Source organism: Phocoena phocoena, chromosome 10, assembly GCF_963924675.1.
Source record: "Phocoena phocoena chromosome 10, mPhoPho1.1, whole genome shotgun sequence".
In the NCBI taxonomy this organism is placed as follows: Eukaryota; Metazoa; Chordata; class Mammalia; order Artiodactyla; family Phocoenidae; genus Phocoena; species Phocoena phocoena.
Window position 1 is genome coordinate 66,019,360 of NC_089228.1, and position 27,773 is coordinate 66,047,132.

The 27,773-nt window shown below is 41.5% G+C and overlaps 1 protein-coding gene across 5 annotated transcripts; it reads right to left on the reverse strand.

Annotated features, from left to right (window-relative positions):
• TCP11 (t-complex 11) lies at window positions 1–27,773 on the reverse strand. Of its 5 annotated transcripts, none has more exons than XM_065884852.1 (9): window positions 27,644–27,773; window positions 24,725–24,821; window positions 19,638–19,758; window positions 3,712–3,932; window positions 2,837–2,973; window positions 2,358–2,575; window positions 2,085–2,266; window positions 1,163–1,329; window positions 1–425 (listed from the first exon to the last, which is right to left on the reverse strand). In XM_065884852.1, exons 1-9 carry the CDS (start codon window positions 27,765–27,767, stop codon window positions 193–195), a joined length of 1,500 nt encoding a protein of 499 aa, XP_065740924.1. In that variant the 5' UTR covers window positions 27,768–27,773; the 3' UTR covers window positions 1–192. The 5 variants fall into 5 exon arrangements, with proteins under 5 accessions (XP_065740924.1, XP_065740922.1, XP_065740925.1 ...); XM_065884850.1 differs by having other exon boundaries at window positions 24,725–24,851; XM_065884854.1 differs by lacking the exon at window positions 27,644–27,773 and having other exon boundaries at window positions 193–227; window positions 24,725–24,813.

Sequence of the window (27,773 nt, forward strand, 5' to 3'; positions counted from 1 at the left end):
TTGCAGTTCAGAAGTTTATTAGTGAATGAGTCTGGGCCAGCCAGTGGTTACACGCTTGGCCACTGCAGCGCAGTGCACTGGCTGCAGACGGGGAGAGGGCTTGCTGCTCTGCTGGTCACTGGTGATGTCACCCCAAGAGAATGATGGGCTTCTCTCCTGGGTCCAAGGTACCAGGGCTTGGAGCCAGTGCCATCAGAGAGACCCCACTTCTGTCTCCAGTGCCTGGGCTGGGGGGATGAGGGTTTTTAAGATCTCCATGTAGAAGGGCCCAAACACCTGCTGATTGTGGTGTGTTAAGCTGACGAACTTCTGGCCCAGTTCTGCCAGCTCTGCCTCAATGAGTGTAAGGCCTCCAGGGAGGTCTAGCAGAGACCGCTGCACACCAAGAACCAAACAGCATTTGAGGAACAAGTGGATCCGCTGACCTGTGAGCAGGAATAGACAGTGAGAAGGGAAAGAGCAAACAACTTTCAGGGAGAAACACTGCCCCCTGCACTCTACTCACCCAAGTTCAAAGTTAACTGAGATATTCACTGGCCTACCCACTCACCTAGACATAAGGAAATTTGTTTTGTTTGGGAAGGGGGCTGCTACCTAACTCCCAAGGACAAAGCAAAGATGCAAAACTAGTGGGCTAGCACATGTCTATTCAAAAGATTCCTTGAGTATTCATCAGTTAAATCCTGGTATTTGACATAACAGGAGGATCTTTGACTGACCCTTCAGATGGCTGAGGTAGGTTAAGAGCAAGGTCAAGTTCATGGCCACCATTCCAACATGGGACAGGGGAAACCCCTGCTTTGGGAACATGTCCTCCAGCCTAATTCGGCATCATCTTCTTGTTGGCAGGGAGTGGGTGTCACATGTCTTAGACTGCAGCCAAAAATGACCCAGAAGGCCAGGGATGACTTAACCAGATTGGCTGGACAGTATGCCATACCTAGAAGCCATGAATTCCTGGTACAAATCTTCCTTCAACCATAGAGTCAGTCTTTAAACTAAAAGGGATATATTTTCAACCCAGCATTATGCAACAACTAAAACCTACACAGTGACTTGCCCAATCATCATGTCCTTTGTGGTTATATGGTTCAGTAAGTACCTTCCAGTGGGGGGACTGGCTCTCCCCTCAGCATTCCCACCACCCCACAGGCATGCTCACCAATGACACTGTGGACACAGTTCTCCTTCTTGGTGATGTTCTGGAGCTCTCCTATCAGCGATGCTGTGTTGTCGCTGCTCAGAGCAGCAAGGCCCATGTTCTGGAGGCTCTGATGGATTTCCTGAGACACCTGTTCACTCACAGTCAGCATAGCCTCCTCCTCAGGCCTAGACCGCGAAGGAGAGTAAGCTGGTACCCAGGGGTGGCCCTGAGCCCCTAAGCTCCACACCAGAAGTTGGGCCTATGTGAGGGAGATGCCCAGCCACCCTTCTGCCCTCACCTCAGGCCCTGGAAGCACAGAGTCCAGTGGGTAGGGTCAGTGTCTTCACTGTTACCCTCCAGATACTGACTTCTTTCTCTGTATGATACCATGTTCTTCTTCTTAGAAAACAAGATAAACTATAAGATCAACTCTGGACAAGGGTTTCGTATCCACTCAGTATTCTTTAGCCCCATGGGATTTATTCATATATGCACATTTTTAACACTTTCTTGGACATTTTCCATGGTCATTTGTCCTACTCTCACCAATTACAATGACAAACCTGGCCTTCTGATTCCGCTTTTTCCTTTGGTGTGACACACTGCACTCAGTGGATATTCAATCAACATTGCTGACTGACTGGCCGACTCCTGGAGATACGTACGACCAGCCCACTCAACTAGATAAAGACTCTTCTGTAGCAAGCAAGATAATGAATCATTTTATAGTAAATTATCCTCCATACTACCCTTTTGGAAGAAAGTTTTATTTTTCTTTGTTACAAGCCTCAAGGCCACTTATGGAAAGATACCAACAATCTTTGTGAATGATTCCAAAGGGCCTTTCTGTGGTTTGTTGCAGAACGTAAGGCATCCTTCATTACCTGCCTGTGCCTTCATATCACCTGTCGTTACTCTAAAAAAGACCTATGCAACTCACCTGGACTTCAACTCCTCCATCAGGGCTTTGGTTATGCGTTTCAGCTTATCCACAAACTGAGGCGAGCCAAACAGAACACTGCCAGAGAAGCTGCTGGCCACTAGCAAGACCGAGGCCAGGATGGTTAACTGGCGCAGCTGGGCCTCCAGCTCCTGCAGCTGGGCTCTGTCCATCAGCAGGGTCTGGGGAAGCAGGCAGAGTGGGTCAGGAGAGGAGGGTCCCCATGCAAGTCCTCAGTCCCAGACAACAAGGCAAGGCCCCCCACAGTCCTACCTCAGGGAACTCTTCATCTTCGGGGTCCCAGAGGAGGAGGTTCAGGAAGCCCTGGGACAGCACCATTTTGGGGCTGAGGGGCTCCAGGCTGTTGGCTGCCTCACTTGGAGAGGGGCAGACCACACTGGAGGAGTCGGGAGTGTCAGGGCAGCTAGGCGGCGGTGTGGAGAGGTCTGCCGCCGCTCGGGTCAGCCACTTGGTAGTGTGATCGAGGAGGCCTGTGACAGGAAGAGTGCGTAATCATCTTCAGCTCCTACATCCCGGAGGCCTTGGGACGAAGATTCAAGATCTCCTCCTCCTCAGTAAGTAAACGCTTTGGTGGGGGGAAGTCTTTCTGGCTTAGATTAACTATTCCTTCTGCCACCCCCATCTGAGGAAGAAACTTTCTGCTCCTAAAAAGAGGCAGAGTACTCTCTCACATCATTAAAGTCAGACCCAAAGTCATATTCCCTGCTCCTGCCCTCGAGTTATATACATACTAGGCTGCTTGTTGAGGAGTTCCTGAAATTTAGCTCGTTCACACTGGACGGAATGTTCCTGCAGTTGGGGCTGAAGGCTCCGGATAGTGTAGTTCACCATGTCCATTTTCATCAGGCCCAGAACCTGGAAGATTCCTCTGACACAGGAGGAAATAGATATTTATACTATGAAAGGAAATCCAGTGAGGGGGAACCTACACAAGATATCATTAAATCACCATGCTCTAGAGGTAGGAGGGGCTTTAAAACTAACTTAGTCCTGCCTCCTAAATTTACAAAAGATGGCACTGAGGCCTAGGACCCAAGGCCCAGAGTGAGTGAGTGAGTGAGTGGCAGAGCTAGGAACAGATAAGTCTCTGGATGCTAAAGCCTTCAGACCTTTCCACAGCAGTCATTCTGTGTCTCCTAAAAAAAGCGTAGTCAGCGGAAGGAAACACACCAGCATGCCGACGAATCTCTGGGAAGTGGGATTTTAGCTGATGCTATTTCTGACGCTATTTTTGGACAATTCACTTTTTTTTTTTTTTTAACTTTCTGTGTCATGGTTTCTATAGCTCTGAAAAAGGGGTAACCTCCCATCCCTACCCCCCATATTGTGTGAAATGCAATAAGAAAACCTGGGATAGGGATGTTTGAATTCCTTAGAAGAAAGGATTACATACTCCAATGATTTATGGTAGGATGGTGTATAGGGGGCCAATCAATCTAAGGCCATCTTTGGAAAAGAAAAGCTAATAGACCAGAGCAAAGAGGAGTTAGTCAGGTCTTCAGTAGGGAAGAGCCAGCCAAGACAGAGGCTGTGACCCAGTGCCTGGCCCAGCTGTGCCCAGCCCAGGGGCTGAGGCAGGTTTCAAGGAACTGGTCAAGTTTCACACCTCAGTAACCGCACAGGGTCTGTGACGTTCTCTAGTTTCTGCACTGCTTCATCTCGAACTGGTGCACACAGCAGAGTCATCGTGCTGAGAATGTACTTAGAGAGATGAGGGACATTCAGGGCCCCATGTTCTGCTTCCTGCTTAAGGAGGTTCATGTCCAGGGCTTCTTCAATCTCACTTCTTAGGCGGTTCTGGCGTGGTAATAGCAGTGACAGCAAGATCTGCCCAGGAAAGAAAGTCAAAGAAGTTGCTTTCTGTTCAGAGCCCCAAACTTTCTCTAATGGACAATCCCTTTAGCCAAAGACATCTCAGCCTGTGTCTTTTAAGGATCAAGAAGTTATGGAAAATAGTATGGAGGTTCCTTTAAAAACTAAAAATACAGCTTCCATATGATCCAGCAATCTCACTCCTGGACGTATACCCAGAGAAAACCATAATTCAAAATGATATATGCACCCCAATGTTCAACTGCAGCACTATTTACACTAGCCAGGACATGGAATCAACCTAAGTGTCTATTGACAGAGGAATGGATAAAGAAGATGTCATGCATATATATATATATATATATATATATATATATATATATATATATATATATATATATAGCAGAATATTACTCAGCCATAAAAAAGAACAAAATAATATCATTTGCACTGATGGACCTAGAGAGTGTCATACTGAGTGAAGTCAGACAGAGAAAGACAAAGATCATATGATACTGCTTATATGTAGAATCTAAAAAATGGTACAAATGAACCTCTTTACAAAACAGAAATAGAGTCACAGCTGTAGAAAACAAACTTATGGTTACGAGGGGGAAAGCAGCAGTGGTGCGGGGGGATAAATTGGGAGATGGGGATTGACATATACACAATAGTATATATAAAATACATAGCTAATAAGGACCCACTGTATAGCACAGGGAACTCTTCTCAATACTCTGTAATGACCTATATGGGAAAATAATCTAAAAAAGAGTGGATATATGTATATGTATAACTGATTCACTCTGCTGTACAGCAGAAACTAACACAACATTGTAAATCAACTATACTCCAATAAAAATTAAACAAAAAAAAAGGTCCCTAAATTTCCTAGAGGATATTATTTATCTTTGCTTAGGGGCCAATGGCAGTTCGAGGGTTTAGGGGATCACTGATAGCAACAGTATATCATTTTCTATGCAGATTGAGATAAAGAGATGAATAGAGTCAAGGGGTATGGTAAAAAGAAATGCAAGGTACAACAAATATAAAATACACACCATCACACAGTGGTGAGGTACTCTTAATTTACCAAAGGAAGCATTTTTTAGATTATTTTACTTCAAAGGGCAAGAATGAAATAGGCAAAGGAACTGTTAAAAGTCCCTTGAGAGATTGGCTCAAGATGGCGGAGTAGAAGGATGTGCTCTCACTCCCTCTTGCGAAAGCACTGGAATCACAACTAAATGCTGAACAATCATTGACAAGAAGACACTGGAACTCACCAAAAAAGACACCCCGCATCCAAAGACAAAGGAGAAGCCACAGCGAGATGGTAGGAGGGGCGCAATCACAATAAAATCAAATCCCATAACTGGTGGGTGGGTGATTCACAAACTGGAGAACACATACCACAAAAGCCCACCCACTGGAGTGAAAGTTCTGAGCCCCATGTGAGGCTTCCCAACCTGGGGGTCCGGCAACAGGAGGAGTAATTCCTAGAGAATCAGACTTTGAAGGCTAGCGGGATTTGACTGCAGGACATCGACAGGACTTGGGGAAACAGAGACGCCACTCTTGGAGCGCACACACCAAGTAGTGTGTGCATTGGGACCCAGGGGAAGGAGCAGTGACCCCATAGGAGACTGAACCAGACCTACCTGCTAGTGTTGGAGGTTCTCCTGCAGAGGCGGGGGGTGGCTGTGTTTCACCGTGAACAAGGACACTGGCAGCAGAAGTTCTGGGAAGTACTCCTTGGCGTGAGCCCTCCCAGGGTCCGCCATTAGCCCCACCAAAGAGCCTGGGTAGGCTACTGTGTTGGGTTGCCTCAGGCCAAACAACCAACAGGGAAGAAACCCAGCCCCACCCATCAGCAGACAAGCAGATTAAAGTTTTACTGAGCTGTGCCCACCAGAGCAACAGCCAGCTCTACCCACCACCAGTCCCTCCCATTGGGAAACTTGCACAAGCCTCTTAGATAGCCTCATCCACCAGAGGGCAGACAGCAGAAGCATGGACTACAATCCTGCAGCCTGTGGAACAAAAACCACATTCACAGAAAGATAGACAAGATGAAAAGGCAGAGGGCTATGTACCGGATGAAGGGACAAGATAAAACCCCAGGAAAACAACTAAATGAAGTGGAGATAGGCAACCTTCCAGAAAAAGAATTCAGAATAATGAGAGTGAAGATGATCCAGGACCTCCGAAAAAGAATGGAGGCAAAGATCGAGAAGATGCAAGAAATGTTTAGCAAAGACCTAGAAGAATTAAAGAACAAACAAACAGAGATGAACAATACAACTGAAATGAAAAATACACTAGAAGGAATCAATAGCAGAATAACGGAGGCAGAAGGACAGATAAATGACCTGGAAGACAGAATGGTGGAATTCACTGATGCAGAACAGAATAAAGAAAAAAAAATGAAAAGAAATGAAGACAGCCTAAGAAACCTTTGGGACAACATTAAACGCAACAACATTCACATTATAGGGGTCCCAGAAGGAGAAGAGAGAGAGAAAGGACCTGAGAAAATATTTGAAGAGATTATAGTCGAAAACTTCCCTAACATGGGAAAGGAAATAGCCACCCAAGTCCAGGAAGAACAGAGAGCCCCATACAGGATAAATCCAAGGAGAAACATGCCGAGACACATGGTAATCAAATTGGCAAAAATTAAAGACAAAGAAAAATTATTGAAACCGGTAAGGGAAAAATAACATATAAGGGAACTCACATAAGGTTAACAGCTGATTTCTCAGCAGAAACACTACAAGCCAGAAGGGGGTGGCATGACATATTTAAAGTGATGAAAGGGAAGAACCTATAAACAAGATTACCCTTCCCGGCAAGGATCTCACTCAGATTTGCCGGAGAAATCAAAAGCTTTACAGACAAGCAAAAGCTCAGAGAATTCAGCACCACCAAACCAGCTCTACAACAAATGCTAAAGGAACTTCTCTAAGTGGGAAACACAAGAGAAGAAAAGGACCTACAAAAACAAACCCAAAACAATTAAGGAAATGGTAATAGGAACATACATATCGATAATTACCTTAAACGTGAATGGATTAAATGCTCCAACAAAAAGACACAGGCTCGCTGAATGGATACAAAAATAAGACCCATATATATGCCGTCTACAAGAGACCCACTTCAGACCTAGGGACATGTACAGACTGAAAGTGAGGGGATGGAAAAAGATATTCCATGCAAATGGAAATCAAAAGAAAGCTGGAGTAGCAATACTCATAGCAGATAAAATAGACTTTAAAATAAAGAATGTTACAAGACACAAGGAAGGACACTACATAATGATCAAGGCATCAATCCAAGAGGATATAACAATTATAAATATATATGCACCCAACATAGGAGCACCTCAATACATAAGGCAACTGCTAACAGCTATAAAAGAGGAAATCAACAGTAACACAATAATAGTGGGGGACTTCTAACACCTCACTTATACCAATGGACAGATCATCCAAACAGACAATTAATAAGGAAACACAAGCTTTAAATGACACAATAGACCAGATTGATTTAATTGATATTTATAGGACATTCCATCCAAAAACAGCACATTACACTTTCTTAAGTGCGCACAGAACATTCACCAGGATAGATCACATCTTGGGTCACAAATCAAGCCTCAGTCAATTTAAGAAAATTGAAATCATATCAAGCATCTTTTCTGACCACAACACTTTGAGATTAGAAACGAATTATGGGGAAAAAAACATTAAAAACACAAACACATGGAGGCTAAACAATACGTTACTAAATAACCACAGGATCACTGAAGAAATCAAAGAGGAAATCAAAAACTACCTAGAGACAAATTAAATGAAAACACGACGATCCAAAACCTATGGGATGCAGCAAAAGCAGTTCTAAGAGGGAAGTTTATAGCAATACAAGACTACCTCAAGAAACAAGAAAAATCTCAAACAATCTAACTTTACACCTAAAGGAACTGGAGAAAGAAGAACAAACAAAACCCAAAGTTAGCAGAAGGAAAGAAATCATAAAGGTCAGAGCAGAAATAACTGAAATAGAAACAAAGAAAACAATAGCAAAGATCAATAAAACTAAAAGCTGGTTCTTTGAGAAGATAAAACAAAATTGATAAACCATTAGCCAGACTCATCAAGAAAAAGAGTGAGAGGACTCAAATAAAATTAGAAATGAAAAGGGAGAAGTTACAACAGACACCGCAGAAATACAAAGCATCCTAAGAGACTACTACAAGAAACTCTATGCCAATAAAATGGACAACCTGGAAGAAATGGACAAATTCTTAGAAAGGTATAAGCTTCCAAGACTGAACCAGGAAGAAATAGAAAATACAAACAGACCAATCACAAGTAATGAAATTGAAACACTGATTAAAAATCTTCCAACAAACAAAAGTCCAGGACCAGATGGCTTCACAGGAGACTTCTTTCAAACATTTACAGAAGAGCTAACACCTATCCTTCTCAAACTCTTCCCAAAAAATTGCAGAGGAAGAAACACTCCCAAACTCATTCTATGAGGCCACCATCATCACCCTTATACCAAAACCAGACAAAGATACTACAAAAAAAGAAAATTACAGACCAATATCACTGATGAATATAGATGCAAAAATCCTCAACAAAACACTAGCAAACAGACTCCAACAACACATTGAAAGGATCATACACCATGATCAAGTGGGATTTATCCCAGGGATGCAAGGCTTCTTCAATATATGCAAATCAATCAATGTGATAAACCATATTAACAAATTGAAGAAGAAAAAACATATGATCATCTGAATAGATGCAGAAAAAGCTTTTGACAAGATTCAACACCCATTTATGATAAAAAACTCTCCAGAAAGTGAGCATAGAGGGAACCTACCTCAACATAATAAAGGCCATATATGACAAACCCACAGCCAACATCACTCTCAATGGTGAAAAACTGAAAGCACTTCCTCCAAGATCAGGAAGAAGACAAGGATGTCCACTCTCGCCACTATTATTCAACATAGTTTTGGAAGTCCTAGCCGCGGCAATCAGAGAAGAAAAAGAAATAAAAGGAATACAAATTGGAAAAGAGCAAGTAAAACTGTCACTGTTTGCAGATGACATGATACTGTAGAGATTCCTAAAGAGATTCCTATATAGAGATTCCTAAAGATGCAACCAGAAAACTACTAAAGCTAATCAATGAATTTGGTAAAGTAGCAGGATACAAAATCAATGCACAGAAATATCCTTCATTCCTATACACTAATGATGAAAAATTTGAAAAAGAAATTAAGGAAACACTCCCATTTACTACTGCAACAAAAAGACTAAAACAGCTAGGAATAAACCTACCTAGGGAGACAAAAGACCTGTATGCAGAAAACTATAAGACACTGATGAAAGAAATTAAAGATGATACCAACAGATGGAGAGATATACCATGTTCTTAGATTGGAAGAATCAATATCATGAAAATAACTATATTACAGAAAGCAATCTACAGATTCAATGCAATCCCTATCAAATTACCAATGGCATTTTCTACAGAACTAGAATAAATCATCTTAAAATTTGTATGGAGACACAAAAGACCCCGAATAGCCAAAGCAGTCTTGAGGGAAAAAAACAGAGCTGGAGGAATCAGACTCCCTGACTTCAGACTATACTACAAAGCTACAGTAATCAAGATAATATGGTACTGGCACAAAAACAGAAATATAGATCAATGGAACAGGATAGAAAGCCCAGAGATAAACCCACGCACCTATGGTCAACCAATCTGTGACAAAGGAGGCAAGGATATACAATGGAGAAAAGACAGTCTCTTCAATAAGTGGTGCTGGGAAAACTTGATAGCTACATGTAAAAGAATGAAATTAGAACACTCCATAAAACCATACACAAAAATAAGCTCAAAATGGATTAGAGACCTAAATGTAAGACCGGACACTATAAAGCTCTTAGAGGAAAACTTAGGAAGGACACTCTTTGACATAAATCACAGAAAGATCTTTTTTGATCCACCTTCTAGAGTAATGGAAATAAAACCAAAAATAAACAAATGGGACCTAATGAAACTTAAAAGCATTTGCAAAGCAAAGGAAACTACAAACAAGACGAAAAGACACCCCTCAGAATGGGAGAAAATATTGGCAAATGAATCAATAGACAAAGGATTCATCTCTAAAATATATAAACAGCTCATGCAGCTCAATATTATAAAAACAAACAACCCAATCCAAAAATGGGCAGAAGACCTAAATAGACATTTCTCCAAAGAGACATATAGATGGCCAAGAAGCACATGAAAAGCTGCTCAACATCACTAATTATTAGAGAAATGCAAATCAAAACTACAGTGAGGTAACACCTCACACCAGTTAGAATGGGCATCATCAGAAAATCTACAAACAACAAATGCTGGAGAGGGTGTGGAGAGAAGGGAACCCTCTTGCACTGTTGGTGGGAATGTAAATTGATACAGCCACAATGGAGAACAGTACGGAGGTTCCTTAAAAAACTAAAAATAGAATTACCATATGACCCAGCAATCCCACTACTGGGCATATACCCTGAGAAAACCATAATTCAAAAAGAAACATGTATCACAATGTTCATTGCAGCACTATTTACAATAGCCAGGACACGGAAGTGACCTAAATGCCCATCGACAGATGAATAGATAAAGAAGATGTGGTAGATATATACAATGGAATAGTACTCAGCCATAAAAAGGAAGGGAATTGGGTCATATGCAGAGACGTGGATGAACCTATAAACTGTCATACAGAGTGAAGTAAGTCAGAAGGAGAAAAACAAATATCTTGTGTTAGCTCATATATGTGGAACCCAGAAAAATGGTACAGATGAACCAGTTTGCAGGGCAGACATTGAGACACAGATGTAGAGAACAAACGTATGGACACCAAGGGGGGAAAGTGGCAGTGGGGGGTGGTGGTGGGGTGATGAATTGGGAGATTGGGATTGACATGTATACACTGATGTGTATAAAATGGATGACTAATAAGAACGTGCTGTATAAAAAATGAATTAAAAAAAAATCTTGAAGTATAAAATTAAAATTAAAAAGTCCCTTGAAATAGACTATTAACCCAAAAGTATAAGTCCCCTGTGGACAGAGACTCTCTTATTCATCTCTGTGGCTCTGTAACATCTAGACTTTGGTGGTGGTTAGGGATAGGGTTAATTTAATGAAACACTGTGTTGTCACAGCAAGATCCCAACTGTTTAGCTGCATCTTAAACAAATAAAAGTTGCTCCATACTATCCATTTAAATGACAAAGTATACCAGTCATCCACTTGGAGCCTCTCAATTCCAAATCTACCCATCAGTGCCTACTCTGAGAAAATGGTGCTGGGCCCTTTAAATATTTTTCCTTTGCTGGCTGGCACAATGTTAAGTTGTCATAGTAGATGGTGCTAAAGAGACAATGCAAGAGGAAGACGTCTTCCTTCCTGGGTCTGGTGTGCTCCTGCTAGCAAGCTCCTGCAGCGCAGCGGCTTCTCTTTGTTCGAATTACTATGTGGTTTCTTTTGCCTGATTGGACCCTGACTGATACAAAATCTGTACCATGAGTGAGGTTTGAACTCAAATGGCCATATGTCCACTGGATTTGATGAGCAGAAAGTAGGAAGTACCTTAGATGCCTTAGAAAAACATGCAAACTAGAGGATGGCAGATAATCCCTACAAGAATTGGGCAGCTGGTGACCTCAGTGCAGTTGCTAGAGTTTCAGTGGTCTGAGCGCTCAGTCAAGCTTTCCACTCCAAGATGAAAAGTAAGTTGCTGTACCTCAAACCACCCATCATGAAAAAAGGCACAACACTTGTAGGACTTTGTGGATGTGGTAGGCAACATACACCACATCTGAGATTGCTACTGCGACACTCATTTAGAGTCACTCACAAGGTTGCTAATTTCAAGTGGAACCAAGTAAGACTAGGCTCTGCAGCAAGTTCAGGCTGCTATACAAGTGACTCTACCATTTAGGCCTGATCCAGCAGACTCAATGATACTTGAAGTGTCCATGGCAAGTAAGGATGCTGTCCAGAGCCCTGGCAAACACCAACAGGAACATCACAGCACAGACTTCTAGGATTTGGGAGCAAATCTATGCCCTCTTCTGCAGATAACTATTTGCCTTTTGAGAAACAGTTTCTGGCTTGTGCCTGACCCTTGGCAGAAAGTAAACACCGCATCACAGGACACTGGGTGACCATGTGGCCTGAGATTCCCACCAGGAACTCGGTGTTGTCTGAACTACCTAGCCACAAGACTGGACATGCACCACAGCAATCTATTATCAGATGAAAATGACCCATAAGAGACCAAGCATGTCCAGGTACAAGGACAGACATACAGACCAGATTAGAATAGACGGCCCAGAAATAAAACCTGGACATATGGTCAAATGATTTTTGAGAACAACGCCAAGACCATTCAATGGGGAAAGGACAGTCTTTTCAACAAATGTTACTGGGGAAACTGGATATCCACATGCAAAAGAATGAAGTTGGGGCTTCCCTGGTGGTGCAGTGGTTGAGAGTCCACCTGCCGATGCAGGGGACACGGGTTCGTGCCCCGGCCCGGGAGGATCCCACATGCTGCGGAGCGGCTGGGCCCGTGAGCCATGGCTGCTGAGCCTACGCATCCGGAGCCTGTGCTCCGCAACAGGAGAGGCCACAACAGTGAGAGGCCTGCGTACCGCAAAAAAAAAAAAAAAAAAAAAAAGAATGAAGTTGAACCTTACCTACACCAAATAAAAAATTAACTCAAAATGGGTGGAAGACCTAAACGTAAGAGCTAAAATTCTGAAATTCTCAGAAGAAAATAGGAGTAAATCTTCATAATCTTAGATTTCATAAGATATGACACCAAAAGCAGAAGCAACCATAGACTGGATAAATGGGGCTTCATTAAAATTAAAACTTTTGTGCATCAAGGTACACTATCAAGAAAGTGAAAAAACTACCCACAGAATGGAAGACAACATCTGCAAATCAGTTATCAGACAAGGGTCAACTATCCAGAATGTTTAAGGAACTCTTACAACTCAACAACAAAAAGACAACTCAATTTTAAAATGGGCAAAGGACTTGAGTAAATATTTCTCCAAAGATGATGCAGAAGAGGGCATCAAGCACATGAAGATGCTCAACATCATTAGCCACTAGGGAAATGCAAATCAAAACCACATTAAGATTCCACTTCATACAGGCTGTGCCATGGGAAGATCTATACTTTTTTTTAGAAAAGGAAAATAAATGTTGAAAAATAAGTGAAAATGTGGAGAAATTGGAATACTCATACACTTCTGGTGGGAATGTAAAATGGTAAGTCACTGTGGAAAACAGTTTAGTGATTTCTCAATAAATTAAATATAGAATTATCACATGACTCAACAATTCCACTCCAGGGTATATATTCCAAAGACTGGAAAAGAGATGTTCAAACAAAGACTTGTACACAAATGTTCATAGCAGCACTACTCCCAACAGCAAAAATGTGAAAACACAAATGTCCATCAACAGATGAATGGGGACTTCCCTGGTGGTCCAGTGGCTAAGACTCGTGGTCCCAATGCAGGGGGCCCGGGTTCAATCCCTGGTCAGGAAACTAGATCCCACATGGTGCAACTAAGAGTCCACATGCCACAACTAAAAAAAGATCCTGAAGAGAATAGAAAGCCCAAAGATAAACCCATGCACATATGATCACCTCATCTTTGACAAAGGAGGCAAGAATATACAATGGAGGAAAAACAGCCTCTTCAGTAAGTGGTGCTGGGAAAAATTGATAGATACATGTAAAAGAATGAAATCAGAACACACCCTAACACCAAACACAAAAATAAACTCAAAATGGATTAAAGACCTAAATGTAAGGCCAGACACTATAAAACTCTTAGAGGAAAGCATAGGTAGAACACTCTATGACATAAATCACAGCAAGATCCTTCTTGACCCACCTCCTAGAATAAGGGAAATAAAAACAAAAATAAACAAATGGGACCTAATGAAACTTAAAAGCTTTTGCACAGCAAAGGAAACCATAAACAAGACGAAAAGACACCCCTCAGAATGGGAGAAAATATTTGCAAACGAAGCAACTGATAAGGATTAATCTCCAAAATATACAAGCAGCTCATGCAGCTCAATACCACAAAAACAAACAACCCAATTCAAAAATGGGCAGAAGACCTAAATAGACATTTCTCCAAAGAAGACATACAGATGGCCAACAAATGCATGAAAAAATGCTCAACATCATTAATCATTAGAGAAATGCAAATCAAAACCACAATGAGGTATCACCTCACACCAGTCAGAATGGCCATCATCAAAAAATCTACAAACAATAAATGCTGGAGAGAGTGTGGAGAAAAGGGAACCCTCCTGCCCTGTTGGTGGGAATGTAAATTCATAGAGCCACTGTAGAGAACAGTATGGAGGTTCCTTGAAAAACTAAAAATAGAACTACCATATGACCCAGCAATCCTGCTACTGGGCATATACCCTGAGAAAATCATAATTCAAAAAGACACATGCACCCCAATGTTCATTGCAGCTCTATTTACAATAGCCAGGTCATGGAAGCAACCTAAATGCCCTCCAACAGACGAATGGATAAAGAAGATGTGGTGGCAGATGAATAATCCCCAGTATATCTGCCACCAGCTTTTATGGCCCCAGCATGAGCCACAGCCAACCCCACCTCCCCAGGAGACCCACCAAGACCAGCAGTCTTTTCAAGCTAATTGCCGAATCCGAAGCTGTGTAGAGGGGACCTGTGTTTTGTACTTCTAACATCCTTTGATGGACCAGCTTCCAGCTTTAAGTCAAATAGCTTTAGAGTTTAGCCCTAAGAGTGATTAAGAATCTGCCTGCCAATGCAGGGGACATGGGTTTGAGCCCTGCTCTGGGAAGATCCCACATGCCGTGGAGCAGCTAAGCCCGTGTGCCACAACTATTGATCCTGCACTCTGGAGCCTGCGAGCCACAACTGCTGAAGCCCACACGCCTAGAGCCCATGCTCTGCAACAAGAGAGGCCACCACAGTGAGAGGCCTGCGCACTGCAGCAAGGAGTGGCCCCCGCTTGCCACAACTAGAGAAAACCTGCGTGCAGCAACGAAGACCCAACGCAGGCAAAAATAAGTAAATAAATAAATAAATTTATTTTTTTTAAAAAAAGATGTGGAACATATATATAATGGAATATTACTCAGCCATAAAAAGGAAGAAATTGGGTCATTTGTAGAGACGTGGATGGATCTAGAGACTGTCATACAGAGTGAAGTAAGTCAGAAAGAGAAAAACAAATATCGTATATTAATGCATATACGTGGAAACTAGAAAAATGGTACAGATGAACTGGTCTGCAGGGCAGAAATAGAGACACAGATATAGAGAACAAACGTATGGACACCAAGGGAGGAAAGCGGTGGGGGGCGGTGGTGGTATGATGAATTGGGCAATTGGGATTGACATATATACACTAATACGTATAAAATGGATAACTAATAAGAACCTACTGTATAAAAAATAAATAAAATAAAATTCAAAAAATAAATAAAAGGAAAGTGGATCAAAAAAAAATCTAGAAACAATAAATGCTGGAGAGGGTGTGGAGAAAAGGGAACCCTCCTGCACTGTTGGTGGGAATGTAAATTGATACAGCCACTACGGAGAACAGTATGGAGGTTCCTTGTAAAACTAAAAATAGAACTACCATATGACCCAGCAATCCCACTACTGGGCATATACACTGAGAAAACCATAATTCAAAAAGATATATGCACCACAATGTACACTGAAGCTCTATTTACAATAGTCAGGACATGGAAGCAACCTAAATGGCCATCAACAGATGAATAAAGAAGATGTGGCACATATATACATGGAATATTACTCAACCATAAAAAGGAACGAAACTGAGTTATTTGTAGTGAGATGGATGGACCTAGAATCTGTCATACAGAGTGAAATAAGTCAGAAAGAGAAAAACAAATACCGTATGCTAACACATACATATGGAATTTTTAAAAAAGCAGCACTGATGAACCTAGTGGCAGGGCAGGAATAAAGACACAGACGTAGAGAATGGATTTGAGGGCATGGGGGGGGAAGGGGAAGCTGGGATTAAGTGAGACAGTAGCACTGACATATATACACTACCAAATGTAAAATGGATGGCTAGTGGGAAGCTGCTGCATAGCACAAGGAGGTCAACTTGATGCTCTGTGACAACCTAGAGGGATGGGATAGGGAGAGTGGGAGGGAGCCTCAAGAGGAAGGGGATATGGGGATATATGTATACATATAGCTGATTCACTTTGTTATACAGCAGAAACTAACACAACCTTGTAAAGCATTTATACTCCAATAAAGATGTGAAAAAAAAAATCCCGCATGCTGCAACTGAAGGTGCTGCAACTAAGATGTGACGTGGCCAAAACCAAACCAAACCAAAACAACAAATGAATGGATAAACAAAATGTGGTATATCCATACAATGGAATATCTTCAGCCATAAAAAGGGACGAAGTTCTGATCCACACTGCAATGTGGATGAACCTTGAAAACATGCTAAGTAAAATTTGCCATATGTAAAAGGACAAATGTTGTATGATTCCACTTATATGAGGAATCTAGAGTAGTCAAATTCCTAGAGACAGAAGGTAATATAGAAGTTACCAGGCACTGGGGGAAAAGGGGTCTGAAGAGTTACTGTTTAATGGGTAGAGTTTCTATGTGGGAAGATGAAACGTACTGGAAATGGACAGTGGTGATGACTGCACCACACTGTGAATGTACTTAATGCCACTGAATTGTAACACTTAACATTATTAAAACGGTAAAAATTTTGTTTACCATAATAAAAAAAATCCTAAAAAGCACAAACAACTAAGTTGGTAATGTGGCACCATTCCCCAGGGAGGATCAGCCAGCCACCTTGTAGCGGATGATTTCTCTGGATCTCTTCCTTCGTGGAGGGGGCGGAGATTCACCCTCAATGGAATAGACGCATTCTGAATATGGAGCTGTCTTCCCTGTCTGCACTACTTCTGTCAGCACCAACATCCATATACTCACAAAATTTCACAGAATGCCTTATCCTCTGTCCTGGGTCCTGGTATGCCCCACAGCATTGCATCTAATCAAGGAACTCATTTTACAGCCAAGAAAGTACAGCAATGGGTTCATACCCACATACCCCTCACGGAGAGTCGACTGGTCTTAACTGAAAAGTGGAATGGCTTATTGAAGACTCAGTTACAGCATTAGTTGAGAGATAATATCCTGAAAGGAAGAGGTTCTGTCTTATAAGATGCAATATACACTTTGAATCAAAACCACTATGCAGTGCTATTCCCTAAAGCCAGAATACATGGTCCCAGGAATCAAGGGGTGGAAGTAGGACTGGTTCCTCTCACCATTATATCTAATAACCTACTTGCAGAATTTTTATTTCCCCTCCTGCCAACTTTGGGCTCTGCTGATTTGGGAGGAATGCTTACATTGGTTCCAATGAATTAGAAGATGAGACTACCCCCTGGTCATTTTGGGCTCCCTATAACACTGAACCAACAAGGTAAAAAAGGAGTTCCTCTATGGACTAGAGTAATTGATCGTGAGTACTAAGGAGAAACTGGGTTGCTGCTACACAATGGGAACAAGGACTGTGTCTGGAACCCAGCAGGTTCTAAGGTACCTTTTGATACTTCCATACCCAATAATTTAGGTCAAGGGAAAACCACAACATACAAACAACAAAAGCAAAACGCCCAAGGACTCAGACTCTTTGGCAATGAAGGTTTGAGTCACTCCATCAGATAAAGAACCCCAGCAGCTAAGGACAAGGGAAATATGGAATGACTAGTAAAATGAAGCCATAGATACCAACTACAGCCTCAGGACCAATTACAGAAACGAAGACCATACATTTTCTCTTTGCTTGTTATAAGCATGGCTTTATTTGTATATGCTAACCATTTTCTTCTCTCTCCTTCCCATTATTATTTTTTTTAATTTTTATTTTATATTGGAGTATAGTTGATTTACAAGTTTTGTCAGTTTCAGGTGTACAGCAAAGTGATTCAGTTATACATATATCTTTTTCAGATTCCTTTCCCATTTAGGTTATTACAGAATAATTGAGTAGAGTTCTCTGTGCTATACAGTAGGTCCTTGATGATTTTCTGTTTTATATATAGTAGTGTGTATACATTGCTGCAAATGGCATTATTTCATTCTTCATTTATGGATGAGTAATATTCCATTGTATATGTGTACCATATCTTCTTTATCCATTCATCTGTCTATGGACATTAAGGTTGCTTCCATGTCCTGGCTATTGTAAATAGTGCTGCAGTGAACATTTGGGGTGCACGTATCTTTTGAATTATGGTTTTCTCTGGATATATGCCCAGGAGTGGGATTGCAGAATCATATGATAGCTCTATTTTTAGTTTTTTAAGGAACCTCCATTATTATTTTATACACAGGTTGTTGGAAGTTAAATTTTACAGTTTAGCCTGTAGGTAATATTCAGTGAGACTATGACTGAATATGAGGTATATCATAGACAGCAACGGTTATAACTGTTGGGAATGTGAGTTTCCTCATTTGGGGAAAAGGATAAGAACTTGTAAGACATATAGCTATGTCTTTTTTTTTTTTTTTTTTTTTTTTTGCGGTACGCGGGCCTCTCACTGTTGTGGCCTCTCCCGTTGCGGAGCACAGGCTCCAGACGCGCAGGCTCAGCGGCCATGGCTCACGGGCCCAGCCGCTCCGCGGCATGTGGAATCTTCCCGGACCGGGGCACGAACCCGTGTCCCCTGCATCGGCAGGCGGACTCTCAACCACTGCGCCACCAGGGAAGCCCGGCAGGCAGATTCTTAACCACTGCGCCGCCAGGGAAGTCCCTACCTGTTTGCTTTTTCAAGGCCAGCTGGAAAGTCTCTCTCTCCAGCTTTCTAAGATAAAGTCTTACATAATGAAATGTAATCCTGGGAGTAACATCCCATCACCTTTGCCATATTCTAGTGATTAAAAGTAAGTTTTAGATCTCATCCACACTCAAGGAGAGAGGATTATACAAGGGCATGGATCACTGGGGGTCACCTTAGGGTGTATCTACCACATACTAGAAAGACATTGCAAAAGGCAAGAGCTTTTCTTCCTGGTTCTGGAATGCTCACATGGCAGGTTCCTATAGTACATACATGTGGCTCTGCAGGCAGCTGGCTCCTAGAGCTGAGAGGCTTCTCTAGTGCTGGACTCTGCAGAGAAAGTGGCTGCTTCTCCAGGGCCAGCTCCTGCAGTACATGGCGGTCAGCAGCACACACAGGCCAGCAACCTCCCCTGGCACAGACATGCCCTCAAATGAGTAACTGGGTCCTTGGGTTTTCCCCATCCCCTGGGGATGAGAAAGAATTCTCCTTATGTATGATATTCCAGTAGAGTTTTCTTTGCTTCTTACTAGCCCAAAGCCTTCATTTCTCCAATTCCCTGTTATAATAATTTTTATATTAAAACTTCTTTGTTGAAATGACTGTGTGATTTCTGTCTATTGATTAGACTCTGACTGATTCATGGACCATGTTCAGTTAGGATTTGCTAGCCACTGACATTCCAGGGAGTGGGGGCTGTCTAGGAACTTTACATCTACAAATAAAAGGTTCGTCACTCACCTCTTTAATTTCTCTTAGGAACTCAAGAGCACAGCTGAAGTCTGGAGGAATAGCTAATAATTGCTTTTCCAGATGATCCCAAAAGGCATTGTGCGTTGTCTCCTTGACCCTGCCTTCCAGACTGTAAGAAGGTTAAATGAACAAATTACTTTCTCTACTCAAAAATTGCCAAAAGGTCATTATCTCCTAAGCCCCAAACAGTGTTTGATATGATCAAAGACCATTATACAGACAGGGAAAGGCCAGGAACTATGTTTGGACAGTAGCAGAGCTAAATAAGCTGGGGTTAAACTTGGATGTCAGGGCACCAGCACAACCTCTCAGAAGGGCTCCTTGTGGTTCCAGCACAGCCCGCCCTCTGTAGTAGGAAGAACCCTGAATAGAGATCGGGCTGAACTTTAGCACTGATTTTGCATTTAGCTTAGAAAAGATGTGACTTAGTTTCCCTTTATGTATACATATAGCAATGAACTAAATGATCTTTCACTTTGTTATAGACCTAAAATCTAGGAAAGGATTTTCCTTCTTTGATAACACCTGAATATCTATAGATACTTCCAAATCAGCAGGTCGAAAATTGAATTCACTATCTTCCCCTTCCAAACCTGTTCCTCCTGTATTCCCAATTTCAATGGCACTACCATGTAGCCAGTCATGGAAGCCAGAAATATCCATCTTTTTCCCCCCACTCAAAAAAAAAAAAAAAAAGGGACTTCCCTGGTGGCACAATAGGTAAGAATCTGCCAATGCAGCGGACATAGGTTCGATCCCTAGTCCAGGAAGATCCCACATGCCGCAGAGCAACTAAGCCCATGCGTCACAACTACTGAGCCTGTGCTCTAAAGCCTGTGAGCTACAACTACTGAGCCCGCGTACTGCAACTACTGAAGCCCACGCGCCTAGAGCCCATGCTCCACAAGAAGAGAAGCCACCGCACTGAGAAGCCCACGCACCGCAACAAAGAGTAGCCCCCACTAGCCAACTAGAGAAAGCCAACGCACAGCAACGAAGACCCAATGCAGCCAAAAATAAATAAATAAATTATTTTTAAAAACGTTAAAAACAAACAAAAACCAGAAGCAAAGGTAATTCAATTAGAAAGGATAGTCTATTCAACAAATGGTGCTGGAACAACTGGACATCCACATGCAAAAAAATGAATCTAGATACAGATCTTACACCTTCCACAAATAGATCACAGACCTAAATGTAAAACATAAAACTCTAAAACTTCTAGAAGATAACAGGAGAAATCTAGGTGATCTTGGGTTTGGCAACGACCTTTTAGATACAACACCAAAAGAAAGATCCATGAAAGAAAAAATTGGTAAGTTGGGCTTCATTAAAATTAAGAACTGCTCTGTGAGAGACAAGAGAATGACAAGGCAAGCTTCAATCTTCACAAAGCACATATCTGATAAAGCACTAGTATCCAAAATATACAAAGAACTCTTAAAATTCAACAATAAAACAACCCAATTTTAAAACAGGGAAAGGTCTGAACTGACACCTCACCAAAGTATTGATATATATACAAATGGCATATAAGCATATGAAAAGATGCTCAACCTCACATCTCATTAGGGAATTGTAAATTAAAGTAACAATGAGATACCACTACACACCTATTAGAATAGCCAAAATCCAAAACACTGACAATACCAAATGCTGACAAGGACGGGGAGCAACAGGAACTCTCATTCATTGCTGGTAGGAATGCAAAGTGTTAAGACCGTCACTCTGGAAGATGGTTCCACAGTTTCTAACAAAATTAAACATACTCTTTCCATACAATCCAACAATAGTGCTCCCTGGTATTTACTCAAATGAGTTGAAAGCTTATGTCCACACAAAAACCTGCACATGGACATTTATAGCAGCTTTATTGATAAATGCCAAAACTTGGAAGCAACCAAGAGGTCAACACTAAAAAGAAATGCACTATCCAGCCCCCAAAAGACATGGAGGAACCTTAAATGCATATTGCTAATTGAAAGAATCCAATCTGAAAAGGCTACATACTATATGATTCCAACTATAAGAAATTCAGAAAAACCTATGGAGACTGTAAAAAGATCAGTGGTTGCCAAGGGTTTCAGAGTGAGGGAGGGAAGGACGAATAGGTCGAACACAGGGGATTTTTAGGGCAGTGAAATTACTCTGTGTGATACAGAAATGGTGAACACATGTCGTTATACATTTTTCAAAACCCACAGAATATACAACACGAAAAGTGAACACCAGTGTAAACTTGAGTTAATAATAATGTATTAATACTGGATCATCAATTGTAACAAATATACTACATTGATATAAAATATAAATAATAGAGGAAACTGTGTGCAGGAGAAAAAGGGGAACGTGAGAACTCTATTTTCCATCACTTTTCTGTAAAACTAAACTATGCTAAAAAATCGTCTATTAATATTTTAAAAGGAATTAATTTTCCTCTGACCTTTATTTAAATGATTTCTCTGACCTATACAGTTAGACTAATAAGAAGAAAAAGAATCATTTGAAAATTCTGAGTCTGTACCTAGTCATTGCCAAATAGTGATTGGTTTTCTGGCATTAAACATCCCCCCTTAGTAACGCATGCTCCTTGTAAAACAAACAAAAGCAATACAAAGATGAATAAAACAAAAATCAGGATTCCTCTCCCAACACACCAATCGCAATCAGCAGAGGTAACCAACTATAATCTAATAGTCTGTTGTGTACTGTAATTGTTCTTAAAGCTTTTCCCCTCACCCTATTTGTCCAACCCATCTTCCAAGTTCCATAAATTTTGCTTTTTAAATGTCTCTGGAATCCATCCCCTCCTACCATCATCTTACCTGGACTACTTACCTGGACTACTACATTAGGCCATTAACTGGTCCCTCTGTCTTCAGTCTTGTCCCTTTTTAATCTGTTCCCCACCAATTCATCCTAAAATCAATGATTTTTCTAAGATGCAACTCCGATCATGAGGTCATGCTCAAAGTCCTTTGGGGCTTCCCATCACCAGCAGTATACACAGCTCATATGACCCTTCCTGATATTGCTCTACCTCCCTTTCAAATTTACCTCCTCCTACCTCACAATACCCTGGGCTCAATCACATCAAGATACTTGTTCAGTTCACACCACTGTGCCTCCAACATGATTCCTCTGCCAGGAGCATTCCTTCCCACCCAGACCACCTCTAAGACTCAAGTCATCATAGGCTAAATCTTCCTCCATAGGCAAATCTTCTTTGATTTTTAGGCAGCTGAGAACTTTCATAGCACTCTATTCACACAGCTCTGAGAGAACTTATCAGTCATAGCACTCTATTCACACAGCTCTGAGAGAACTTATCAGTCACTTTCTGTTATTCATCTGCCTCTCTTACAAAAGCTTCTTGACAGCAAAGACAGTGTCTTATTTATTTATAGCTGTAGCTACCTCTATCCCCAGAACTCAACATTTTTCCTGCCACATAATAAGGACTCAACAAATGCCTGATGAATGAATGCCCAAACATGGGATTTCCCTTAGGAACCTACAATTGTAATTACCTTCATCCTATGAGCCCAAAGTAAAGCCAACTGCCAATAAGGAGTGACCTCAAACTCGATTTCAACCTTTTTCCTGATATAAATTTTGTATTACCTTACTTGAAAACCCAGCTCTGAATAGTACTATTTCCCCTGCTTCATTTCTCCCTCTCTCATTTCCTCTACTCTTTTTTCCTCCTCTCCTGCCAGCAACAGAAACATCTGAGCAGTGAGAGAGATGCTAGAGGATCTGGGTTTTGGTGAAAACCTGTTCCCAGAGAAGCTGTGCTTGACATGGACATTTGCTGGCAAGAGCAGATCAGACCAGGAAGACCAGGGCAGCAACTTGTGGCAGAGAACAGCACTTTAGTAAGAGTCCCTGAAGCTGACAAATGACAAAAACATTTAAGGAAATTGACTTATCACAAGCTGCCATCACATATCTGTCTATTGATGGGAAATCAGAACTGTTTTAAAATGTAAAATCTGACAATGAATTTACCCACTTAACTGCCAATAAAGCAGCAAGTCATACTTACGGAATGGTTCTTATTTATTGCAATGTCAATATAACTAAGAAGAATGAAAAATAAGGCTTGATGGGGGTGGGGGAGCATTCCTCATCAACAGGGTTCTGATCTTGATTCACAAATTAAGCTGATTTATGAAGTGGGGAATGGGGGTGCGGGTGAGGAGTTGAGGGGGCAGTTGAAAACACCACAATGAGAAAGTTGATCTTTTTATCTGTGCCTGTTTAAATCTGTGATCACATAGAGAGTAACTGATAAGACAGGAGCCATGTGGTAGGCAACCAATACCAATAAAATGACCCCAAAGATCTAGATCCCTGGTATTCACACCCTGGTGTAATTCTGTACCCTGGAGTGTGGTCTGGATTTATGGGTTCCTTTCTAGCAAACAGAATGTAGCAGAGGCCACGGACGTCACCCCTGAGGTTACGTAACAAAAAGACCGTGGCTTCTGTCTTGGGCACCATCTCTCACCCACTTACTCTCTCGCTTTCTCACCCTGGTTGAGGGAAGGCAGCTGCTGTTTTGTGAACCGCCCTATGGAGAGGCCCAGGTGGCAAGGAACTGAGGGCAGCTCAGGCCAACATCAACAGACTGGTAGAGCACACAGTGAAGCCACGTCCGTAATCCCTGACCCACAGAAACTGTGAGATAATGAACACTGTTTTAGCTGATGAGTTTTGGGGTAATTTGTCATGCAGCAATAGATAGCTACTACAGGCTAATTCCTCCCCATCTGTCAGAGAAGATCTGAAATCCACCCTAACTATTTTATTATTAAGTGGGGGTCCCAAAGTGAACATCCCAAAAATTGCTTGGGTTTATTCACTGGTTAAATAACATTTGCTTCTTGACCCTCTGATAATAATAATTACAATTTATTACTCTTCTGTTTCAGTTGCTGAGACCTCTAACGGCTTAGATTCAAGCACTGATTGTGTTATTAAATAAAAATGCTTTGAGTCTGGTCAGAATCCATTAGTGCTAAATGCCTATACCAGGATGAATAAAATGGGAAAATTAGAAGAGCCTGTACCTGCTTGGAGGCAAAACCTTCTCTTCCATGTGGAAATCATGATTCATCCCACTCTCCTTGCTCAGCTTGGAAACATCATTAACTGTATCTATCAGACCTGTGACAGAAAGAACATAATGAGGTACACCTGAAACTAATGTTCCATGTCACTTATACCTCAACTGAAAAAAAAGAACTTATGGGGGACACCAGTGAATTCAAAGAAGTCTGAATTTCTATTTTATTCAGAGATTCACTCCACGGAGTAGGCTCCAAATTGAGATTCATCACAGTGAGTTTATACACACTCATTCGACCATTCCAGTCAGTTATGTTTTCTGAACTCTAGGCCCCATGACAGAGCCTCTCAGTAGCCCAGCATGGGGGTAAGGGAGGACAAAGAAGCTATCTTATAAAAAAACAAAGTGAAACTGATTAAAAACTTTTCTCTTAAGAAATAAAATAATGAAGTGGCACAGAAATAATTTGTGATTTGCAAAAATAACGTTTATCTAAGGATATTACGATTCCACTCTCCTCTTCCTGCCTCTGATGGAAGTCAAATTCTCCACACAGAGGGTACTGAATGGCATCAATCTCACTTGGTCTTTTAAAGTAGTTTCCAGAATTCAGGATTTCACAGACTAGTAAATATCCAAAAAGATTTTGAGCAACTGACGACAGCTTGCAAACTTTTTGTTCTGTCAGGTATGGATAGTATGAAATAAGCAAATAAAAAAATCCACTGTAGGTACTTCCCTGGTGGAGCAGTGGTTAAGACTCTGTGCTCCCAATGCAGGGAGCCCTGGTTCAATCCCTCGTCAGGGAACTAGATCCCACATGTATGTCACAACTAAAAGTGTGCATGCCACAACTGAGGAGCTGGTGAGCTGCAACTAAGGAGCCCGCAAGCCGCAACTAAGACCTGGTGCAACCAAGAAAAAAAAATTCCACTCTACCACCACCAAAACCATTTCACAAAAGAAAAAGGATAAACTCCCAAAAAGTGGAAAGGGAATACAGTCAGAAAAAAGACTAGTCCTGAAAATTGAATCAATTTAGCTTTAGGAAAAACTCATTACAATATCTTTATTTCATTTCACACAGTATGCTAAGAATTTTGTCACAAACCAGCTCTGGCATTTGGCAACCACTATTCTAAGTTCTTAGTACAGACCTACCTGATAGCATTCTTACATAATTGGCGTACATGGTAGTTATTATTACTTGATATAAAAGTGTTGCACACAATAAATCATATTTTCTCACTCTCTTTCAATGAAGCTTCAAAATTTGTTCACAAAAAAAGTATTTGGCTCCAAGATGTGGAGGGGATATAAATGAACTAAGATTGGCCATGAGTTGATAATTGTTGAAGTTGGGTGATGAGTAAATGGGGGTTCATTATTCCAATCTCTCTACTTTTGTATATGTTTAAGTTTTCCATAAGCAAAAAGGTTTAAAAATGTAAAAAGGAAAAATTGCAGAAAAGAGGTTTCATAAGAGAATGCCTTTGTTCTTAGAAGAGACATGAAATATTTAGAGGTAAAGTCATGACTATAACTTCAAGAAAGAAAAAATACATACGTAAAATACAATAAGAGAAAAAAACAGTGTGGCAAATGTTAATGTGGGCATTCGTTTTTTTTTTTTTTACTTTTCAACAGATTTGAAATATATCGAAATAAAAAGTTAAGGGTAAAAGGTGATTGTAAAATTTACCAAAAAGCCACCAGCAGAGTTTCCGTTTAGGTAATGTAAAGGTGAACTGAACCTTAGGTGGACGGGAAGTTCCCTTTATTTTTACAGTCTCTCTCAAGTCTTCAGTTTTGGCCAAAATGGCAAAACACAGTCAAATATGCAAACAGACGTACTGCTAATTCAGTAATGCAAAATCAGAACAAAGAGAAAATCTTCAAAGGGAGATTGAGCTGCTTGTAGCAGCTTATTGAAGGACTGAGGAAAATACACAGAAACACTTCCCAACTACAACAAACCAAAGCTCATAGCCTGCTTTGACAAGATTGTTGTCGCTCAAAAGTACCATAGCACTATGCAACTCCTACAGCTGTAAAATTCAGGAACAGGGAGGGTTCAAAGAGAAATTAGAGGTAAAAACTAAAATAGATTTTTAAAACCCAGATCCCAAGGACAAAGACATTTTCAAGATAATTTGGTAACTTAACCAAGTCAACCTGATATATAAAATTTCGAAATTATTTAAAAAAAGAGGAGTTTGGTTATTCAGGTTAGAGAGTTGTATTGCCTAAATCAGGATTCCAAAGCAACCCATTTGCTGCTTTTCCTTAACCAGCAGCGACCCCGTGTGGCTACAAGAGAAAGAAATGCGATTGAATTTAAAGAATTTAACGCAGTTTGTTGCACGTGGACAGGCCTTCAGATTGATGACTGCTGAAATTGCCTGGTGATTATTACAAGGGAAATGCTGTATGAGTCCCAGTGAGATGAGACGTAAAGTGTGGAAGATACTTTGTGCCCCAATTGGAACTATAAAAGAACATCTCTTATAGTATGAGCTAAAGAGTATGAGGCCAGAGCAGCATTACTAATGCAGTCAACGAAGCGCCGAGAGAACACAATGCCCATCTGGGACCATTTCCGTTCTTTAAGATCTACCCCAGGTGTCTGCCATTTTCCACCTACAAATTCAAAATAAAAGAATACAAAGTTGGCTCTGAACTGACTCAACCTCACATCTTGTCAGATTCAAGAAATCGCTCTTGGGTCACACCTTTCTTCAGGACTAAAAACTCTGAAGATCTTCTGGTCAACAGAGGGCCTGGGGCCTGAAAGTAGAGATTGGGGGCGGGGGGGGGGGATGAGGAAAAAGGGGGATAGAGAAGTGCGGCGCCGCGGGCTCCTTCCCACCTGACCCACACTAAGCACCCCGAGGGCCGGGGCCGGCGGGGCTGGACCTACGGAAAGGGTGGTCCTTGGGGCTGCTCATGTCTTCCCGGGTCGGTCCTGAGGTTTCGGGCTTACAGGGCCCGCTCTCTGCATCGCCAGGGTCCTTCAGGGGCACGTTTTCCTCCACGTCCGTCATTTTGCT

Coding starts and splice junctions, on each gene's coding strand:
- TCP11 (XM_065884850.1), bottom strand. CDS start 27,767: ATGACGGACGTGGAGGAAAACGTGCCCCTGAAGGACCCTGGCGATGCA. Junction 2,974..3,711: donor GACCCTGTGCGGTTACTGAG/GTGTGAAACTTG, acceptor CTCCTGTGTCAG/AGGAATCTTCCAGGTTCTGG. Junction 2,267..2,357: donor AAGATGAAGAGTTCCCTGAG/GTAGGACTGTGG, acceptor CTGCTTCCCCAG/ACCCTGCTGATGGACAGAGC.